Source organism: Nipponia nippon, unplaced genomic scaffold (genome assembly GCF_047370975.1).
Source record: "Nipponia nippon isolate SJK-2023a ecotype South Korea unplaced genomic scaffold, ASM4737097v1 scaffold_10, whole genome shotgun sequence".
NCBI lineage: Eukaryota > Metazoa > Chordata > Aves > Pelecaniformes > Threskiornithidae > Nipponia > Nipponia nippon.
Genome location: NW_028262291.1, coordinates 30,293,280 through 30,309,486, shown reverse-complemented (window position 1 = coordinate 30,309,486; position 16,207 = coordinate 30,293,280). Strand labels below are relative to the sequence as shown.

The 16,207-nt window shown below is 39.7% G+C and overlaps 1 protein-coding gene across 2 annotated transcripts in view; it reads left to right on the top strand.

The window, feature by feature from the left end:
- Positions 1-7,554: 7,554 nt before the first annotated feature.
- Positions 7,555-16,207, top strand: part of LOC104020345 (cytosolic phospholipase A2 epsilon) — a 33,099-nt gene continuing 24,446 nt past the window's right edge. For both annotated transcript variants that reach the window (XM_087746788.1, XM_087746789.1), the window contains exons 1-3: positions 7,555-7,632; positions 8,087-8,122; positions 13,559-13,631. In XM_087746788.1, the coding sequence (XP_087602914.1) occupies positions 7,606-7,632; positions 8,087-8,122; positions 13,559-13,631 (136 nt within the window). In that variant the 5' untranslated portion in view covers positions 7,555-7,605. The remainder of the gene's footprint in view (positions 7,633-8,086; positions 8,123-13,558; positions 13,632-16,207) is intronic.

Genomic DNA, 16,207 nt, shown 5'->3' with positions numbered 1-16,207 from the left:
AGGCAATTGTGTATTTTATTCAGTACTGTGTGCGAGGACTAATGCTGGTTCTGGCATTAAAGTCATTAGCAAATCATGATTACTTTTAAAAATTCTCTTCACTGTTTTAGGGAATGAAAAGGCAGTTGTAGAGCTATAGGGTCCCATTTGGATATATAACCATATAAGAATGAGATTTCAACCTCACAAAAGCGTGTGCCAGACTTGGATGCAAATCTTGGTGGCATGTGGTCTTTGAACCAGAGACCAATGCAAAGATCAAGCAAAGCTTTGCCTTGTTCACAGATGTCTGCTTGTGACAGTGAGGAGTAAACCAGATACCAAAAATGTTTGCACCAGGAAAAGGAAGGCTGATAATTGAAGAATGGAACTGCACGAGATATCTTCTATTTTCTCAGTGTCCATCTGTTAGGCAGAAGTCTAACCTTCAGTGAATTTACCTGCTTGGCTGTCATTGCACTGACTCTACATTTTTTGATGGACTACCCCAGAGTGATCAACACATAACAGTGTGATTTTTTTTCTGCCAACTGTTTGATAAAAATCATCTGACTGCATCCATTTTTGTTGACCTTCTCTCTGAACCATTGCCTACCAAGTAGATTTTGAAGTAGAGGATAGCAGTTAAGGTTTCAAATCCTACACTTAGTGGGTTTGGAAAAACAGTTTTAACAGCCTAGCCTTTGGCCATAACCATGTCTTCATTCATTAATCTGCTGTGAGCTTACAGATGTTCGTGATGGCAACAAAATTTGTGATACCAAATCTGTTGACTTCTGCAACGTTATAATGGTCAGTGTGTAGCTGCTGCTACAGCTTTATTCCCACTGCCATCCACAACACAGACAGGGGAGTGTTCATGAGCTTTTCATACTCATTTTAGATAAATGCTTGTTTAAGAAAATATATTTAACTGGTCATTCTTAGATCTTATTTTCTCTTTTATATGTCAATACACGTACAGTGTAATAGCTACCATTCACATACTAAGCACCCATGCATAATCTTATTAAAAATAAGAGTCTTATAGATGCAATCATTGGAGTATGGTTTTTTTATTAAGTTCTATGGACTCAGCTTGGCTAGTGAGTTGATCTGGGAAAAAATGCTGCTTTCTTCTGATACCAAGAAATCAAATATTGAAGAAACAAAGGCATCCATGAACTTTGCTAATGACCTTTGAGGAAGGACGAGAGAAAAGCTGCCGCTTCAACAGTGGAAGATGAAAATTGGAAGGAAACTCTGCTTTTAAGAGTGCGGATGACTGGGGTGATAATGAGAGGTTTGAAAGTCCAAATGCTGGTATTTGCAAACACCAAGGTATTTATTCAGTAACACAGAGTGCAGCACTTGGCTAGCACTGTATATGAGTCTATATTTTCATCAGTCTTTTCTGTTCCCCTTTGCAGTCATCTCATTCATTACACTGGTGCGAGTATAAAAAAAAAAAAGTACATCCATCTGTATGCCAGCAGTATGCCTGCATTACCCTGGGAGTGAGGCATCTTTTGTCTCCCTCTCATGTGCCATGGTCAGAAGCTAATGGACTCTGTCATCCAGTCTTACAGATCTCTGTTTATGAAGTAGGAGATAACATCATGCTTTGTTACCTCTAAGACAGTCCTTTTTCTGTGGATCAGTTCAATTAACAGGAGATAACGCTAGCAGATAACTCCTGTCAAGCTTTGCTGCAATATCAATCAAACCAATGAAGTCTCCCTTCACAAGAGGAAACTGTTGGCAGTAACCTTTGCATCTCCTTTTCACGGATCTAAGGTGGTCAAGTCCAACAACCCTTTTCTTTTTCTCAGTTACTGATAAATCTTTCTTTTTGAACTCTACCCTCTTAACCAGAAATACAGTTTTTCATGTTCTTTTCTTGCCCTTGGTTAGGATAATTTGATGTTATATCTCACCAGTAAGATGGCAATAGTTTTCTGTGAGCAAAGAAGAAAAAAAAGATGTCACTCTGACAGCTCAGTTGTGTTCATAAGTTTATGTTTAAACAATAATGAAATGGGGTTTTAAAAATTTGATTAAATTTTTTTTGCTAAGTATCTTTTAAATATTTTAAAGATTTTCAAGATTCATTTTTACAGCTCCAGGAAGATGTAACAGAGGCAGTGAAGTTTGTGCCTGGTGTGTTCCACCGATGACTGGTTTTTGGTGGTTGCAACACTTGGCACAGGGCCTTCAGCTTTACTCACCCAAGGTGTGGTGATGATGTGTGTTTTTGGCAGCAGATCCAGAAAATTAGGATGGCTTAGAATGAGCTGAGGAAAGGGAGTCCATTTTAAGAAATCTGGGCCTGTTGAGCAACCCACTGAAAAATCTTAGGCTGCCCAAATTGTCTAGCTTAGCAGCTTGATATTTTGACTTGAAGGAAAGTGTTCGCGTTGGGACCTGGCTCCAAGGATCTAACACTGCACGAAGCTAATACTTTCCCCGGTCTTGCCAAGCTCGGTGGTCTTGTCTTGGTGGCTTGTGAGTTTTCACTACAATGGACTCATTTGGTTTCTTGTCTGGGGAAGGAAAGGCTTCTTTTTCTGTCATATTAAAACCTGTTCATGTTGTTCGCATTGCAGTAATACCTCAGAATCCTGCTTGTGATGTGATGGTGAAAGGCGGTGTAAAAGGATGGGGAAGAGATGTTTGTTTGACTGTCTTGCCAGCTATTAATCAAAAATAACGAGAGAGAGATGTTCGGTATTACTAGTGCTGTTTTTTAGGGCAGGAGCTGAGGCTCAGTGACATATTAGCTGGATTTTTCAAAGTGATTCAGCATTAGCATAACTGTTCTATTTAAGATCCAGGTAGGTCAACAACAACTTCTTTTTCTGAAAACACGTGTTTGTGACCTGTCACACAAGCTCTGCTAAATATAATGGCACAATCCTGTAAGCAATTAGCTGTGAATACAGTCTCTGTTAGGACTCCGACATCTCTCAGGCTGACTGTAGATGAAGTTACCCCCTTAATTAGCTGGTGACATGAGGTGACGTCCTGATATTCTGAGAATTGGTTCAGGCTCAAATTGGCTCTAGATTTCCCTGTAAAGGTCCTGGGCTATGTGTCTTGCCACATTTATGCCAAAAGAATTACTAGCTAATTAGCTGACACAGGCTCATGATGGTATTCCTCACGCCTGCAGTCTGATGGGGTTAGCAAAGAGAAAAAGCTGCTTCAACAGCGTCTGAAGTGTTGAATGAACCTGGAAAGCTCAGAAGATGTCAGATTGTTCCTGCAAAGGTGAAGAGAGATGCTGCTGGATGCTCAGATCTACAGAGCACAGGGAGAGGCAGAGATAAGGGTTGTGAGCTACTGCTTTTTGAGATAAGGATTGGATTTGAAATTCTGTTGCAACCATACTGAAGGCAGGATTGCGTATATTGGGAGCAGCTGGGCCAATGCTTTACTGATGATTTTTGGATGCTAAAACTGCCCAATTGCTTCAGGTGGGTGAGTAGGAGGAGTGAGATTTTATCTCTCCAAAACATATCAAAGGCATGTGGAATCGTTTTAATCAAGTTTCCCAATATTCTTTTGAAGACAGAAGTCCTCCTTCATATATGTCATAATCAAAATAGTGCCTTAAGTAAAAATATAATCCCCCCCGCCCTGATCAGCTAGTGTGATCTCTCTATGCAGTGACTGATTTTGCATCTTTCATTCTCAGGAATTTAAATTCAGACTAAGATTGAAGGTCTCTCCTGCTTACAAATGGATGATACAAAAATTTTCGGATATTATTTTTCTCTAACCTGTGCCCCCTGTCACCTTCTCCAAGAATGCTTTCTCCTTTTTTGCATCTTATGTGATTTTTTTTTTTTTTTGACCTTATATGATACAAAACTTCAAGGATATTGCAGAGTATTGAAAGACAGGTATAATGAAGATATTGTATGTATAAATATGGAAATAAAATTCCAACATATTAATGTGAAAGTTAGATATATATTTTTTTTTAATGCCAGACAGTTACTTTAAATTAGTGGCAGGCCAAAAAGTATCTAGTCAAAGCTGAGTTTTTCAGAGACTGTAATCTGATACCATGGGGAAGGAAGTGACACTTTTCATCCACGGTAAATCTTCTTGTGTGCAGAGATTATTGAGCTTAAGTCCATCGTATAACTGGAATTTGACTTGGATTGCTTGCTCTCTTGTTTGATTGGCTGGATGAGATCTGTGTAGGTTTTGTACCTTAGAGAATTGTTTTTAAAGGAAAAAAGAAAAGAAAAAGGAAAACAAACTGAAAGGCTAGAGTCAGGGAAAATCTTCAACTATAGATCTGACACTATATTTGTTTATTTTTTAATTTGCTTTATTTGTTAATTCTGAGTATTTCTTTTCTAATGTGACATCTGGCTATCATTTTGTAACACCTCTAGCATGTTTTTGGATGTTTACCCTTCTTGTTACGTTTAAGGTGTTTAAATGATGACCAGTTCCCATTGTCATCCCAAAGGTGGTACAAGGATACTTTTCTCTTGCAATAATATGAAATCCCCCATTAGTCATACATTTCTGTAGTACTGGATTGTCAGAAGGTGACAAAGTGGTATATTGTGGGATATTGGATGCAGCTGTTGTTGCTACCTGCAACCTATTGCACTTAGATACACAATTATCTGAATATCATATTGGGGAAACTGGTGCTTGCAGCAGGGTCGTTTAGATGAATTTTGACTGCCTCAGATCAGCAAGATATTTCTATTTGCTCCACTTTGCCTTAATTAAGACATACAAAATCACGCGCATGTAAACGCACGCTACAAAGTAGATGGAGAGCAAAGTAAAATTCTGTCTTCCATTTTACTTTCCTTGTTATTGCTCAGAGCAATACCACAGAGACTACTCTGTGTTCCCTCATCAGTAGCACAGTCCCTCTAGTCTTTAAAAAGCAAAGTAAGAGTGTAAGTAGTATGTATATGAAGATCACTACCGGTTTTAAATTATTTACTCTGGAAATCTGATTGTTAAAAAGAGCCAATATATGGCTCTTTAGACTTTGGGTAGCTTCACTCATGAATTTACTTACTGCATGCTTGATGGTTGTCTTTGAAATTCTCCTTGAATTGTGGAAGAACTAAGGAAAAATGCAAAAACCCCAACATGATACTTAACCTTTGAAGTAGTAATCTTTTTGAAATCATAATCCTAGGGACACATTTCTACCTCTAAAATGCCAGTGGGACAAACTACAAAATCATGATTTATTTTGAAGCGATTGTGTTGTCCTTATAGACACCGGTGAGTAAGCCATCAACAGTTAAAATTTTCTCAGTGATTACAAGGACTTACTGTTATGGGTATTATGAGCATTCAGCGCTTAGCTCTAATATGAACTTACTGCATGAATAAAAAACTGTTGAGATGGTAATTCTTGACTTGCACAAAGCTTTTAAAGATATTATATTCCAAAGCCTTCTTGTGTGGCTTGGACAAGCAGTGGTTAAGGGAAGATAATGTCAGGTACAAAACTTGGTGGTGGTCATGAGCAGGAGGAGAAGAATTATTTAGGAACATGTTTTGGGTATGGCAATGACGATGTTATTTTGAGAAACACAAAACATCTGAACATCAGGAAACCATTCAGTGGGCAAGATGCACTGACTCTGGAGTAATGTTCTGAATTGTGAAGTGGTATCTCATTTATGTATCTTAAAAGCAATGTGGGTAAGACAACGTAATGTCAGGGAGTCTTGTATTGGCTGTGAAACAGCCGGGAGGGTATAAATATATATAGGTGTATATATATATCTGCTGGGACAACTCGGGGAAGTTGAGCTGGATAATCTACTCTCTTTCCTTTGATAGAGGATGTTTTAAAGACATTTTTAATGAAAGAAGATTCCCAGTTTTATTTTTAATACTGGAATTTTTCCAGGGAAACATTCTTCTTTCAAAAGCTGGAAAGACTAGTTTTGTGAGAGTGCAAGTAAGTGATTCTCAGCTGTGACTGCTCCACCTAAATTCATTCATAAGTATTTAACACAGATATAAAGTAATAAAGACAGAAGTTAAGGGAGATATTTTGTCTTTGGGGTAGAGATGCTCATGTCCATTGAAAATATCTTTTGCTCATTCTTTCAAGGAGCATTTCAGATGCTGAAGGTTCATATTTATGAGCCATTTTCCTTTGGTTCCGTATCTATTGAGAAGGCTGTGCAAAGTGTGACTATGGAGCAAGCAGCAGGCTATTAAATGCTTTAGATGGAAACCACCAGATAGTACCACTGCACATTTTGGATAAGACCTTCTGAACAGTCATCACGTGTGCATCACACAGACATCAACATAGAAGGGAGCGACTTGTGTGTAAAAAGAGGATTTTACTCTAGTGATGTTCCTTGGTCAATACCTCTCTTTCTCTGCGCAGAATTGCGTTGATACTGGCCTCCATGGCACAGGGGAGGGCATTTAGGTGGCATTCACTGCAGTTTGCAAGGTTACTTTTTTACCTGCATGAAGTGAATTATTCATCAATATGAATGAGATTGATTTAAAAATAATCATTTGGATCTCATGATGCAAGAGTGAGTACTAGTTGCCTCCTGTCATCAAGCAGAGAGGCCCGAAAGAGTGTGGCAGAGCCGGAGTCTGGTCTTGCACACCCCAAAATCTCCCAGCCTGCACATATATACTAATTTAGGGCTACTATAATACACTGCTTTTACAGGCAATGAGTCACTGCACACCAGAGTGAAGAGGAACCAGGGAGCGTTTTGTGCCCCAATGTTACCCGTAGGGTGTCTGCTGGGCCCGCTGTGAGAGCGAGCAGACAGAAGATGCCTTTGAAGTAAGCTCTGAGGATGGACGAGCTGCTGCGCTCCCTGGGCCCATGCAGAAGAGCACAACCCTCTCTCCTGCTTCACCCTTCCATCCCCAAGTTTCACCTACTGCTTATAGCTCCTCCCTTCCCTCTCGTTGCATTTAAAATCAAACTACAAGATTTCTGGACATGGATTCACTTTTTTCCAGATATACGCTAAATACCCAGGCAAAGAATACTGAGCGTGTGGCGAGGTCACCGAGTGTAGCACAGAGATGCCTAGAGTAGCTTCAGGGAAGCATGGGTACTGCAGTCAGTTGTGGCACTGCAATGGTGTTGCTTACCTTGCTGAACTGCATGCTGCTACGGGAAGACTGCTACAGGATCATGGTTTGGAAAGAAGCTGTCGAGATCTCTCTCCAATACCCTGCAGTATGGCGGTGGCAGTGTAGACATACTCTGAGAGCTGTGATTTAACTAGTCACAAGCACTTTGCTTGGGGGTTAGAGTTGTTGCACAAATGCAAAACTTATTAGCAGTAGTATTTTCAAGAAAGCAATCACTGGGCAGAAAGGGGCTTCAGTGTCCCCCCCAAACATCGCAGTAGGTAGAAAAGGAATTTCTCTTTGTTCTGCTGACTCAATTGAGGTGCTCTAATAGGCTGCAGGAAGCAGGGAGGGGACTGCCTAATGACTAGAAATAATAAAGGGGTGGGGCGGGAGAGCCTTGTCATAAAATCCCTATTCCTCCACCCCTAATCTGCATGAGGAGTTCCTGCCAGCTGCACGACTTGGTATCTTTTAATATTGGACTTACATGCAACTGGGGCTGCAATGGGATCAAATTTAAGTTCAAATGAGGTAAGTAAAAGAGCCGATAGCAAGCATGAAGTAGGTAAAATTGCCTAATATTCCAGTTAAGTTGATCACAGAGGAGAACAAGCTGTTTGAGAGGTACGGGCAATCCATGGAAAGTGAGTTTGCTGTTCCTCAGATCTTGTGGTTGCAAGGATGGTTTTCCTAGTCTAGCCTTTTACAGAACCTTGTGGCATGTCTGTGTTTTCAAGCTATGTTCTAGGGCTAACAACATTACTTATTGTGCTTCCTTAAAAAAAAAAGCTTCATGTCAAGGAAATAAGAGGCTGGCAGAGAGTTGTGATGGGTCTGGTGGTCGGTAAAGCACCTAATGAGTGTCATTAATGAGCATAGCTCTAAGTATGGCTTTGAATGTGAGATGTTTTTAAATGTCAGCCTAAAATAAGAATTTAACACGTAGCTTAGTTTTCTTAACTTTGCCTTGTGTTGTTTTTCCTAGACTTTTACGGGCACCTCAGCAACAGCGGTGAGAACGGTAGGTAGTAATTAGCTGGCCTTTCATTAAATGCTGTCCAGTGCTGAATGTAGATCACCAGAAAAAATGTTAGGAATTCAATGGCTCGGGGGAAAACTGTACTGCAATGTTTACTGAACACTTAAAAGCTGAGCTGCGACTTCAGCTCTGTAGATGAAATATTGCCTTGGCTTTCAGTAAACTCTGAATAGTCTGGCTTCTGTTGGTGTCTAATGCTTATGATGCTGTGAGTAGGTGTTGTGCTGTATCTGGGCCGGTTTGTACTTCACCTATATTAATTTTTTAATTCCTCTCTTTTTTTGTGTTTTGATTTCTTTGGATGAAACACCTACTTGTCTTATACATTATTCCTTCATAAGAAGGCTCTGTTTAAATGAGTCTTTCAGTTGTTCTTAGTGCTCTAGTAGTCCTTGTAGTCTTTCTTTGCACTGTAATGACCCGTCGTAGAGCTTGCAATTCTCTGTGTAACCTGGTGTTTAAAAACACAGCGTCAGAACAGATAAAACTGTGGAATAAATGTGTTATGTTCGGCCTCCTGACAAGCCCAATCTCATCAGCCTCGTATGAGTGGAACAGTGCCCAAACTTCTCTGAACGTGAAAAAAGAGCGAAAATGTGTTTTGTAAAAGCTGAACTGAGGATGAATTCTTTGCACAGGCAAATGAAAACTCCCTGGGTAATTAGCAGATGTTCATGTTAACAGGTATTAGCATAAAGGAAAATATATCAGATAAGCTGCTATGAGCCAGCGAATGGGAACAGCAGCAGTGGCAACAGGATGGGGCGCTCTTCAGACGCTTGCAATGGGTTTGGGGCTGCCAATATCAGTTGCAACTCTCTGGGGATCTGTAGTCGGAAAGATGGGCTCTTGCCCCTGTGTCAGTGACGTGGGGGTTTCCCAGCCTAGTTTGATTTGGGCTTTGGTTCCATGTGGGGGATTGCAGTGATAAAGAGATTCTCCCGAATGGTGGTAAATTTGGTCTGCCCCATGGAGGTCTGATGTTATTGATAGTATCTGATGCCTGATTGTGCCCGAGAGCCACTTGCCTTCTCTGTTCAAAATGAAATGCTGTGGTAAAGCAAAAACTTTGCAGAGTTTCTTCAAAAAGTAGCATTTAAAATGATGTTTAGGCCTCTGTGTCTAGTCTCGCAGCCCTAAGGAAGTATGCTAGGATCAAAAAATTTGTTATTTTTAGTCCTGTAAACTTAGCCTGTGTTTAGAGGATCAAGCTGGCTTTTTTATCCTTAGTGCTTTTTATGTTGTTATTAGGTCTCTAGGTGTGAGACTTGTACAGTTCAGTGGCTTTAGATTGTGCCTCTTGTCTTTAGGATATTTAGGGTGGCAGAACTGACCTGAATACAGTACATACAATTTAGAGTAGGACCCAGAGCCCCTTCTTTCCCTGCCCTGACTCTTTGTGGCTCACAGAGGCAAAAATCAGGAAGGATCTGAGCTTTTTTTTTTTTTTTCCTTCCATGAAAGTTGGTATTTATGATGATAAATATATAAGCATAGTATATCTGAGTTGTTTTTTGTTATGCAATGGCTCAGTTAAGGAAAACAGCTTTCATTATCAGAGTCAGTTTCAAGGCAACCCATGGGATGTGTGTGACTGAAACTTGAATGGCCATTTAAATTAAAGGGAATATGTAAAATATTTGGTGAGAAAATGTGGGTAATGCCCTTAAGTTGACAGGCAAAAAAGTAATAGTTTTTAGATTACTCAAATTACTGTATCATATTAAAATAATATAGGCTAGCGTGGTCTTGAGAAAAAGCCATGCTGAACTGTAGAAATTCTTGACTTGGTTTCTCTTCTAAGATTTGGATTTATTCTAACATGCAAGTCCAGCTATGGAGCTGCAAACAGGAAGAGAAGAAAAATCATAGGAAAATGGCAGTCTGAAGCCACACAAGTTTTACACAGCTCTTGGAAAGAAACAGGCCTTGAGTCACTGCTGCTCCATTTGTTTTTATTCTGGAACAACCCCAGTGACTTCTACTGACTTAATAAAACCCTGCTATGGGATATGTTAAAATGGATGAAATAAATATAAAATACATACAAAGTACAAGGAAAAGTGTTTCTTATGCATTTGACCTTGCCTGAGGTGGTAGACATCATAACATTATGAAACCCTGCCTGCCCTTGAGGCTTCAAAACTCTTTGAAGTTAAAAGGTGCCACATACCTGACCCAGGTCAGAAGCAAGGCAATGATCTGTGTTTTAAAGTCCTGCCACTCTTTCTGACAGGGCTGAGTGTTTTCTTTGTTGGTCTTCATAGTTTTTAAAGTAGTGGTGAGATTTCTATTCCTTTTTGAAGAGAAAGCTAAGGGAAGAGTGCTTTGTTCCAAATAGATCTGACACATTGTTTTACTTTGATAATTGCCTTTTCTCTTGATGTAACTTCAGAATGTTGTACGCGTTTCATGCCTCAAGAAAAAAAATTCTATAAAAGACTTCTGTAGAAATTTAAGCTTGGAATTTTACTGAAACAGAGCAGTTTTAGAGCCCAGTTACGTAACTCTTATTCATATGAATGAGCACTCCCATTGTACCTGAACACTCCCATTGACTTCCCTGGGACTAGATATGTAAGGATTGCACAGGTGTGCCACAGGATTTAATTGAACTTTTATCTGACGTAGGATAGTGTGACCAAGTCCTGCGTTTGCAATCTCATATATTTAAGTAGTTTCAACAGTGATTATTAAAATGCCTGGCTTGTGTTTCCGGTTTATGAGGCAACAATCATGTCTCAGACGAAATAAATACAGAAGCTGAAAGTTGAAGTGTGCGTAATAGCTGACCTCGGAGGCTTCTGACCTCAGAACTTACCCAGCCTTGCGATATGGTCATCATAACATTAAAGGGAAAGATGTGGAAGTCATTGCCTATTACTAGCAGATTATCCACTTTAAAATATGCCTCTCAGTAGTTTTTCTGTGTGACTTTTGAGTAAGTTGCTGACAGCTTAACTTGACAAAGCATTTGGGCACCTAAAAGTTACAAGCTATAAGGTCTGACTTCCAAGTCATTAATATGGGAACGGACTCTACAACCCAGAGTAAAGCACTGAGGATTGATTCGATGTGTTTGGAGAGTTAGATGCACCAGAATGGGAATTGTAACAGCTGAGCAGGGAACTGCATAAATAGGTATATCCAGCTAACATGGACAGCTGAGCACAGAAACACCCTTCTTAGATCCTATCTTTGTGTGCCACTTCGGGCTGCAGGGAGATACCACTGTCTGCTTGAGATGCACAAAGTAGAGGTCTAGATGCTTGTTTTCAAAGAACTGAGCAAAGGTTATTCCTTCAAAATAGTGTCCAGCCTAGGGGTTATAGCACTTCCCTGGGATGGGGAACTCCTGCTCAAGTCCATTCTTCTGTATTCAAGGGATGCAAGCCGCATCCTTCCTGGGTAAAGATACGCTCCACCTCTTCTGCCAAAATAGCACTGCTGAGGACGAAAGCATGTAGGATTTGTCAGGTGGGAAAGCAGGGACCAAGCATAAATGTAGCAAACACGTCAGTAGATTTGACAAGGATAGACAAGCCTTGGCTGTTCGTCCTCGTGCCTAGGAATGCTTCTGTGTTTTACCCAGTTCTATTTCTGCATATGGAAAAGCAGTTCTGGCAGTTCAACTATATAGTCTGGACATGATGTCTTTTGGTTGCTTTTGATGGGAAACTATAATCTTTTTTCCCCAAAAAAGAACTAGTTTTTTTCTTTCAAGGTGTGTCTGTCCAAGTTCTCCTTTGTGGCCATGTTTGGGATAATGAAGCAGGTAAAGGTGTGATATACTGTTTGAGACAGCTGAAATGTCCCACAGCTGACAATTCAAGTGTTTGCAAACTGTGCACCATAAAACTGTGCCCTGTGCTAGAGTCTGGACAGCTTAAGATAATGTAGAACAAATGTGCCCATATCAGTGACTCCTCCGACCCTCCTGCTGCTGTCTCACTGACCTTCAACTCTGCATCTTTGGGCCCCTTGCTGACCCGAAGGGAAGTGCAAGAAGATATGCCAGGGATTACCTAGGCTGTTTCTTCTTGGACGCTGTTATTCATCTCTGCTGCACCTCTGCAGAGGTGCTGAGGTTTTCGTTGGTGAGGACCAGGATGTGCTTCATTACATTGTGTTAGTGTTCAGTGTCATGGCATGGTCCCAGTTGCTTAACACTTTGTCAAAACATTGTGAAACACTTCAGGATAAGCCTTGTGCTACAGCTGGAAAGACAAATCGTTGGGCAAAATGTATAGCATGTATGAAGAAAATAGTAGCAAGGTACATTTTATTAGTTAACATCAGTACATCGTTTTTACTTTCGCTGCTTGTGATTATTACAGGCACTTCAGATGCAAAGTAATAAAACCTATGTGTTTGTGTTAGGACACTGTATTAACTTTACTAGGGTATAGTATGTCTATGAATGCAGGAGTGAGAGGGTTTATGGGTAGAGTTAGTATCTGTTCTTACAAAATGGTATAGACAAGTTTTTGGGCACAAAACACCTGTTTCTGTTCTAAAACAGAATGAGTAGACTCAAAGCTAAATATCAATTTTAAACAAATGTTGAGAGAAATGATATCTGTACATACATTGGTTTTAAAAGGAAAGATGGTACCTATAAAACAGAAGAGATGTTAGTGTGGGAGAGGAGAGAAAGACATTAAGTAGTTATCTCCAAGGTAAAACAGGGAAAGAGTTAATTTATAGCCTGAGGAATATGAAGACATATTAGTATGAGCCATGGAAGTTATGAGGTATTATAGAATTAATATCTCTGAGCCCAAGGTGTCTGATATCTAGTGGAGTTGTGAGTTAATTCCCAAGATCATCTCTGGAAAGAGTTTTGTAGCTTTCTGCTGGGGATCAGGGCTGAAGATCAGAGATGGATGAGAGTCTTCATGAGAAGTATCTCGTCGCTGCTAGCTGCATTTCTGGCCTTTTAGGCTGCGCGTGGGAGCTTGTGCTGTTGCAGGAGCTTTTGCTGGTGCGTGGTTGTCACTTAGCTCTACTTGCACAGCTACTGTGACAGTGTTTGGTGTCCCAGAGAGAGTCTGTTCTGTTGCAGGTAGTGGTGTGTAAGAGGCGAGAACACCCATGCATGTGCTGTAAGGGTGTTTATCGTGATAATAATGGAGCGGTGTTAGAAAGAGGTTATCTTTATCAGATCAAACTCTCAGCACCTATTCTCGACTCATATGTGGTTTTGAAATCTGCTGCTTCTATTTCAGAGGGTTCTGTGCCAAAAATTTGTACATTTTTTCCAAGTGCTCCAGTTGGTTTGATAAATGATATTGGCTCAACCTTAAAAACCTTGTTTTATCTACATCCTTAGAACTTTAGGGTTACAGTAGTCTGTGACTATAGACTATAATATTAATCTCTGTGTCATCTTTTTTCTTTTTTTGAATTGTCGTGCAGAGACCAGTATCTCCTTTCAACTTGCTCACTGTAAAAATACTACGAGTGAGGAATGTCCGGAAGGCAGACTTGCGTGAGTACTTCTACAGTTGTGGATGTTTCTTATAATTCCTTTAAGTAAAGAAAATATTTGGTCAATGTTATTGTTCTTAAATTGTGTAGGAAGAAAAAGATATGTTGCTGCAAGTTTGCAAGAATTATTTTTATTGTGATACTGAAGCATTGCTTTCTGTTGTTAAGTGTAAAGAGGCTAACTCAAGCAAGGTGATGCATTTGATCTCTTGATTTCGTACCTCACTGTATGAGATGTATTTCCTACCTTTGTGATGTTAGACTTAGCTGCTGATCAGAGGGCTGCTCTTTAAATGATGAAAATTCTTGTACTTTTGAGTAAGAAACCTGAGTATTCCCTATAGAATTTCTGGACAGAAGAAAGGAGAGGACTGGTGATGCAAATCTAAAATCAGCAGTAGTAGGAAAGCCTATAAAAATAACAGAAGTACAAGCAAAACTATTCTATTACTTCTGCAGAATTTATAAATATGCAAGAACAGATGATAAAATCCAGTGTGTCTGGGAATTTATTTAACCTAGAGAATGGAGCAATTTAAAAGTCAGAAAAAATTAAACAGAGCACTGCTGTGAGAGTATTAAAGGAGTTTAAGTGAGGGATAGTGAGGGGAAGTGAGAAAAGGATATCTAGGATAGAAACTACAAGGGAAAAATGTCATAGCCAGCTAGATCACAGAACAAGAGTTAATAGTGAGAAGAGACCAAGATAGAAGTTTCTGCAGTAGGGAAGTCTACAGAGTCTAGTGATAGCTAATTGTGGAAGCCCTGTAATGATTCACCTTCTCTGCCTCTGCAGACTAGTGGGCATCAGCTTGTTGAACCAGTGTGGCAGCAAAGATAAAATGAAAAGCCTCAGTGAAAGAATGAGACTTGCAATAGATGGAAAGAACAGTTTGTCCACTGTCCAGATGTGACACCGACTCAGCCAGGGGAGGGACTGGCTTAATTCTGAATTTTAAAGTTTCCAATTCATTGAGGAGCTTCCTCACAGCTTCTGTTCCGCAGATGTGGGTCCTCAGTAGCCCACTTTCTTGGGTGCGCTGGGTGCGTTTCAAAATGCCGTTATGCCACGGAGTCACTTTATGGGGAAATTTGAATGGTGAAATGTCTGTGTAAAGAGGTTGGAAAGGCATGAAAAAAAAAAGGCAAAATAAAGACAAAGAGAATAAAAAATTAAAATTGAAAGATCACGAGAATAAATTGGAAAGATGTAAAACAAAGAGGAAAAGTCCACAATGTGTTCACCAAAATCTTGCTGAACATTGCTCAAAATTGAATTTCTTTTGGCACACTCAGAATTTCATGCAGCACATCATAGTTTCTAAGGAAACCAGCTGTAAATTTTAGTTAATCTGCTATATATTTTGAGATTTCAACTAATATAATGGGTCAAGAGTAGAGGGAAAACTCTGTCTTCTTATCTGTTGGATTTGCTGGTTTCTGGCAGGAAGAATGTGGTTGGAACACGTGGATGTTGTGCTTAACAACAGTATTTTTGAATGAATGATTGCTATCAGGGAACAAATCTCTGCTGCACTCACTTGTGGTATTGTGGGTTACTCCTGCATCTTCCGCAATGTAATACTACTGTGCTTATTGATCTTTTTCCTTTTATTTTTCAGCTTTAAAAAATCTGCTATGATTTACTGAATGCTTTCTTTACTGTTTATGTCTTAACATTTTTTACTCTAGAAATGAGACATGATCAAACTACTTTGTGATATTTACTGTGTTATTTTGAAAAATGAATTTGATTCGTTAGACAAAGTGAGAGCACCCAATAAGATGTAAAGTTCTGGGTTTCTTAGAGATTGAAGACCTATTTTAATCTGCAGAACCACACACTTTGTGGGCTTATAGTTGTATGCGCTTTTTGTTTAACAAAACTCGGATCTTCAAATGACTAAGTGGTGATTTGCATCAACTAAATATGTGATCTGACCAGGCAGTCACTGCAATTGCATCTGCAAACCTGCATGCACAATGCCACCTGCATTTGTGTACTCCAGCAAGTTGCCTCCTTGTGCTTCAATTCATTGTGCCTGTCCTTCTCAGGAACAAATTGCTCACAGTTGCTCCTTACCACAGTGAATCGTACAGTCTTTCTTCATGAAGCCTGTTGGCAAGTCTGCCACATCATATTGCCTTACTTCCTTGTGTTCTGAAGAACACAAGAACAGATGAATATCATTACCCCCTTGAGATGCCCTGAATTCAGAACTTGGGCTTCCCAAGGCTTTGTTTAAAGTGTATCTGGCAGAGAGATTTGAAAACTTTTCATCAAGAGTATTTTCTCAGCAGAAAATTTGTTTGCTGAGGAAACTCAGATTATTGTGGAAAAAAAAATCCATTTTTTGTCTGTAGTGGGAAGGATATGTCAGGCAGGCTTTACCTTTTCTGAGGCATTAAAAAGGCATTTGAGAATCCAAACATTTCAGTTAGTTTTCTTCGAAACCTTGGTATTTTCAGCTATGGGAAAGTATTCTTTTTCTACCTGTTTGTAATGGTAACAGTATGCTTCTTGTTATAATTCCGAGTTAGCATTTATTCCCTCCACTTTAGCTTTCCTGTTTTTCT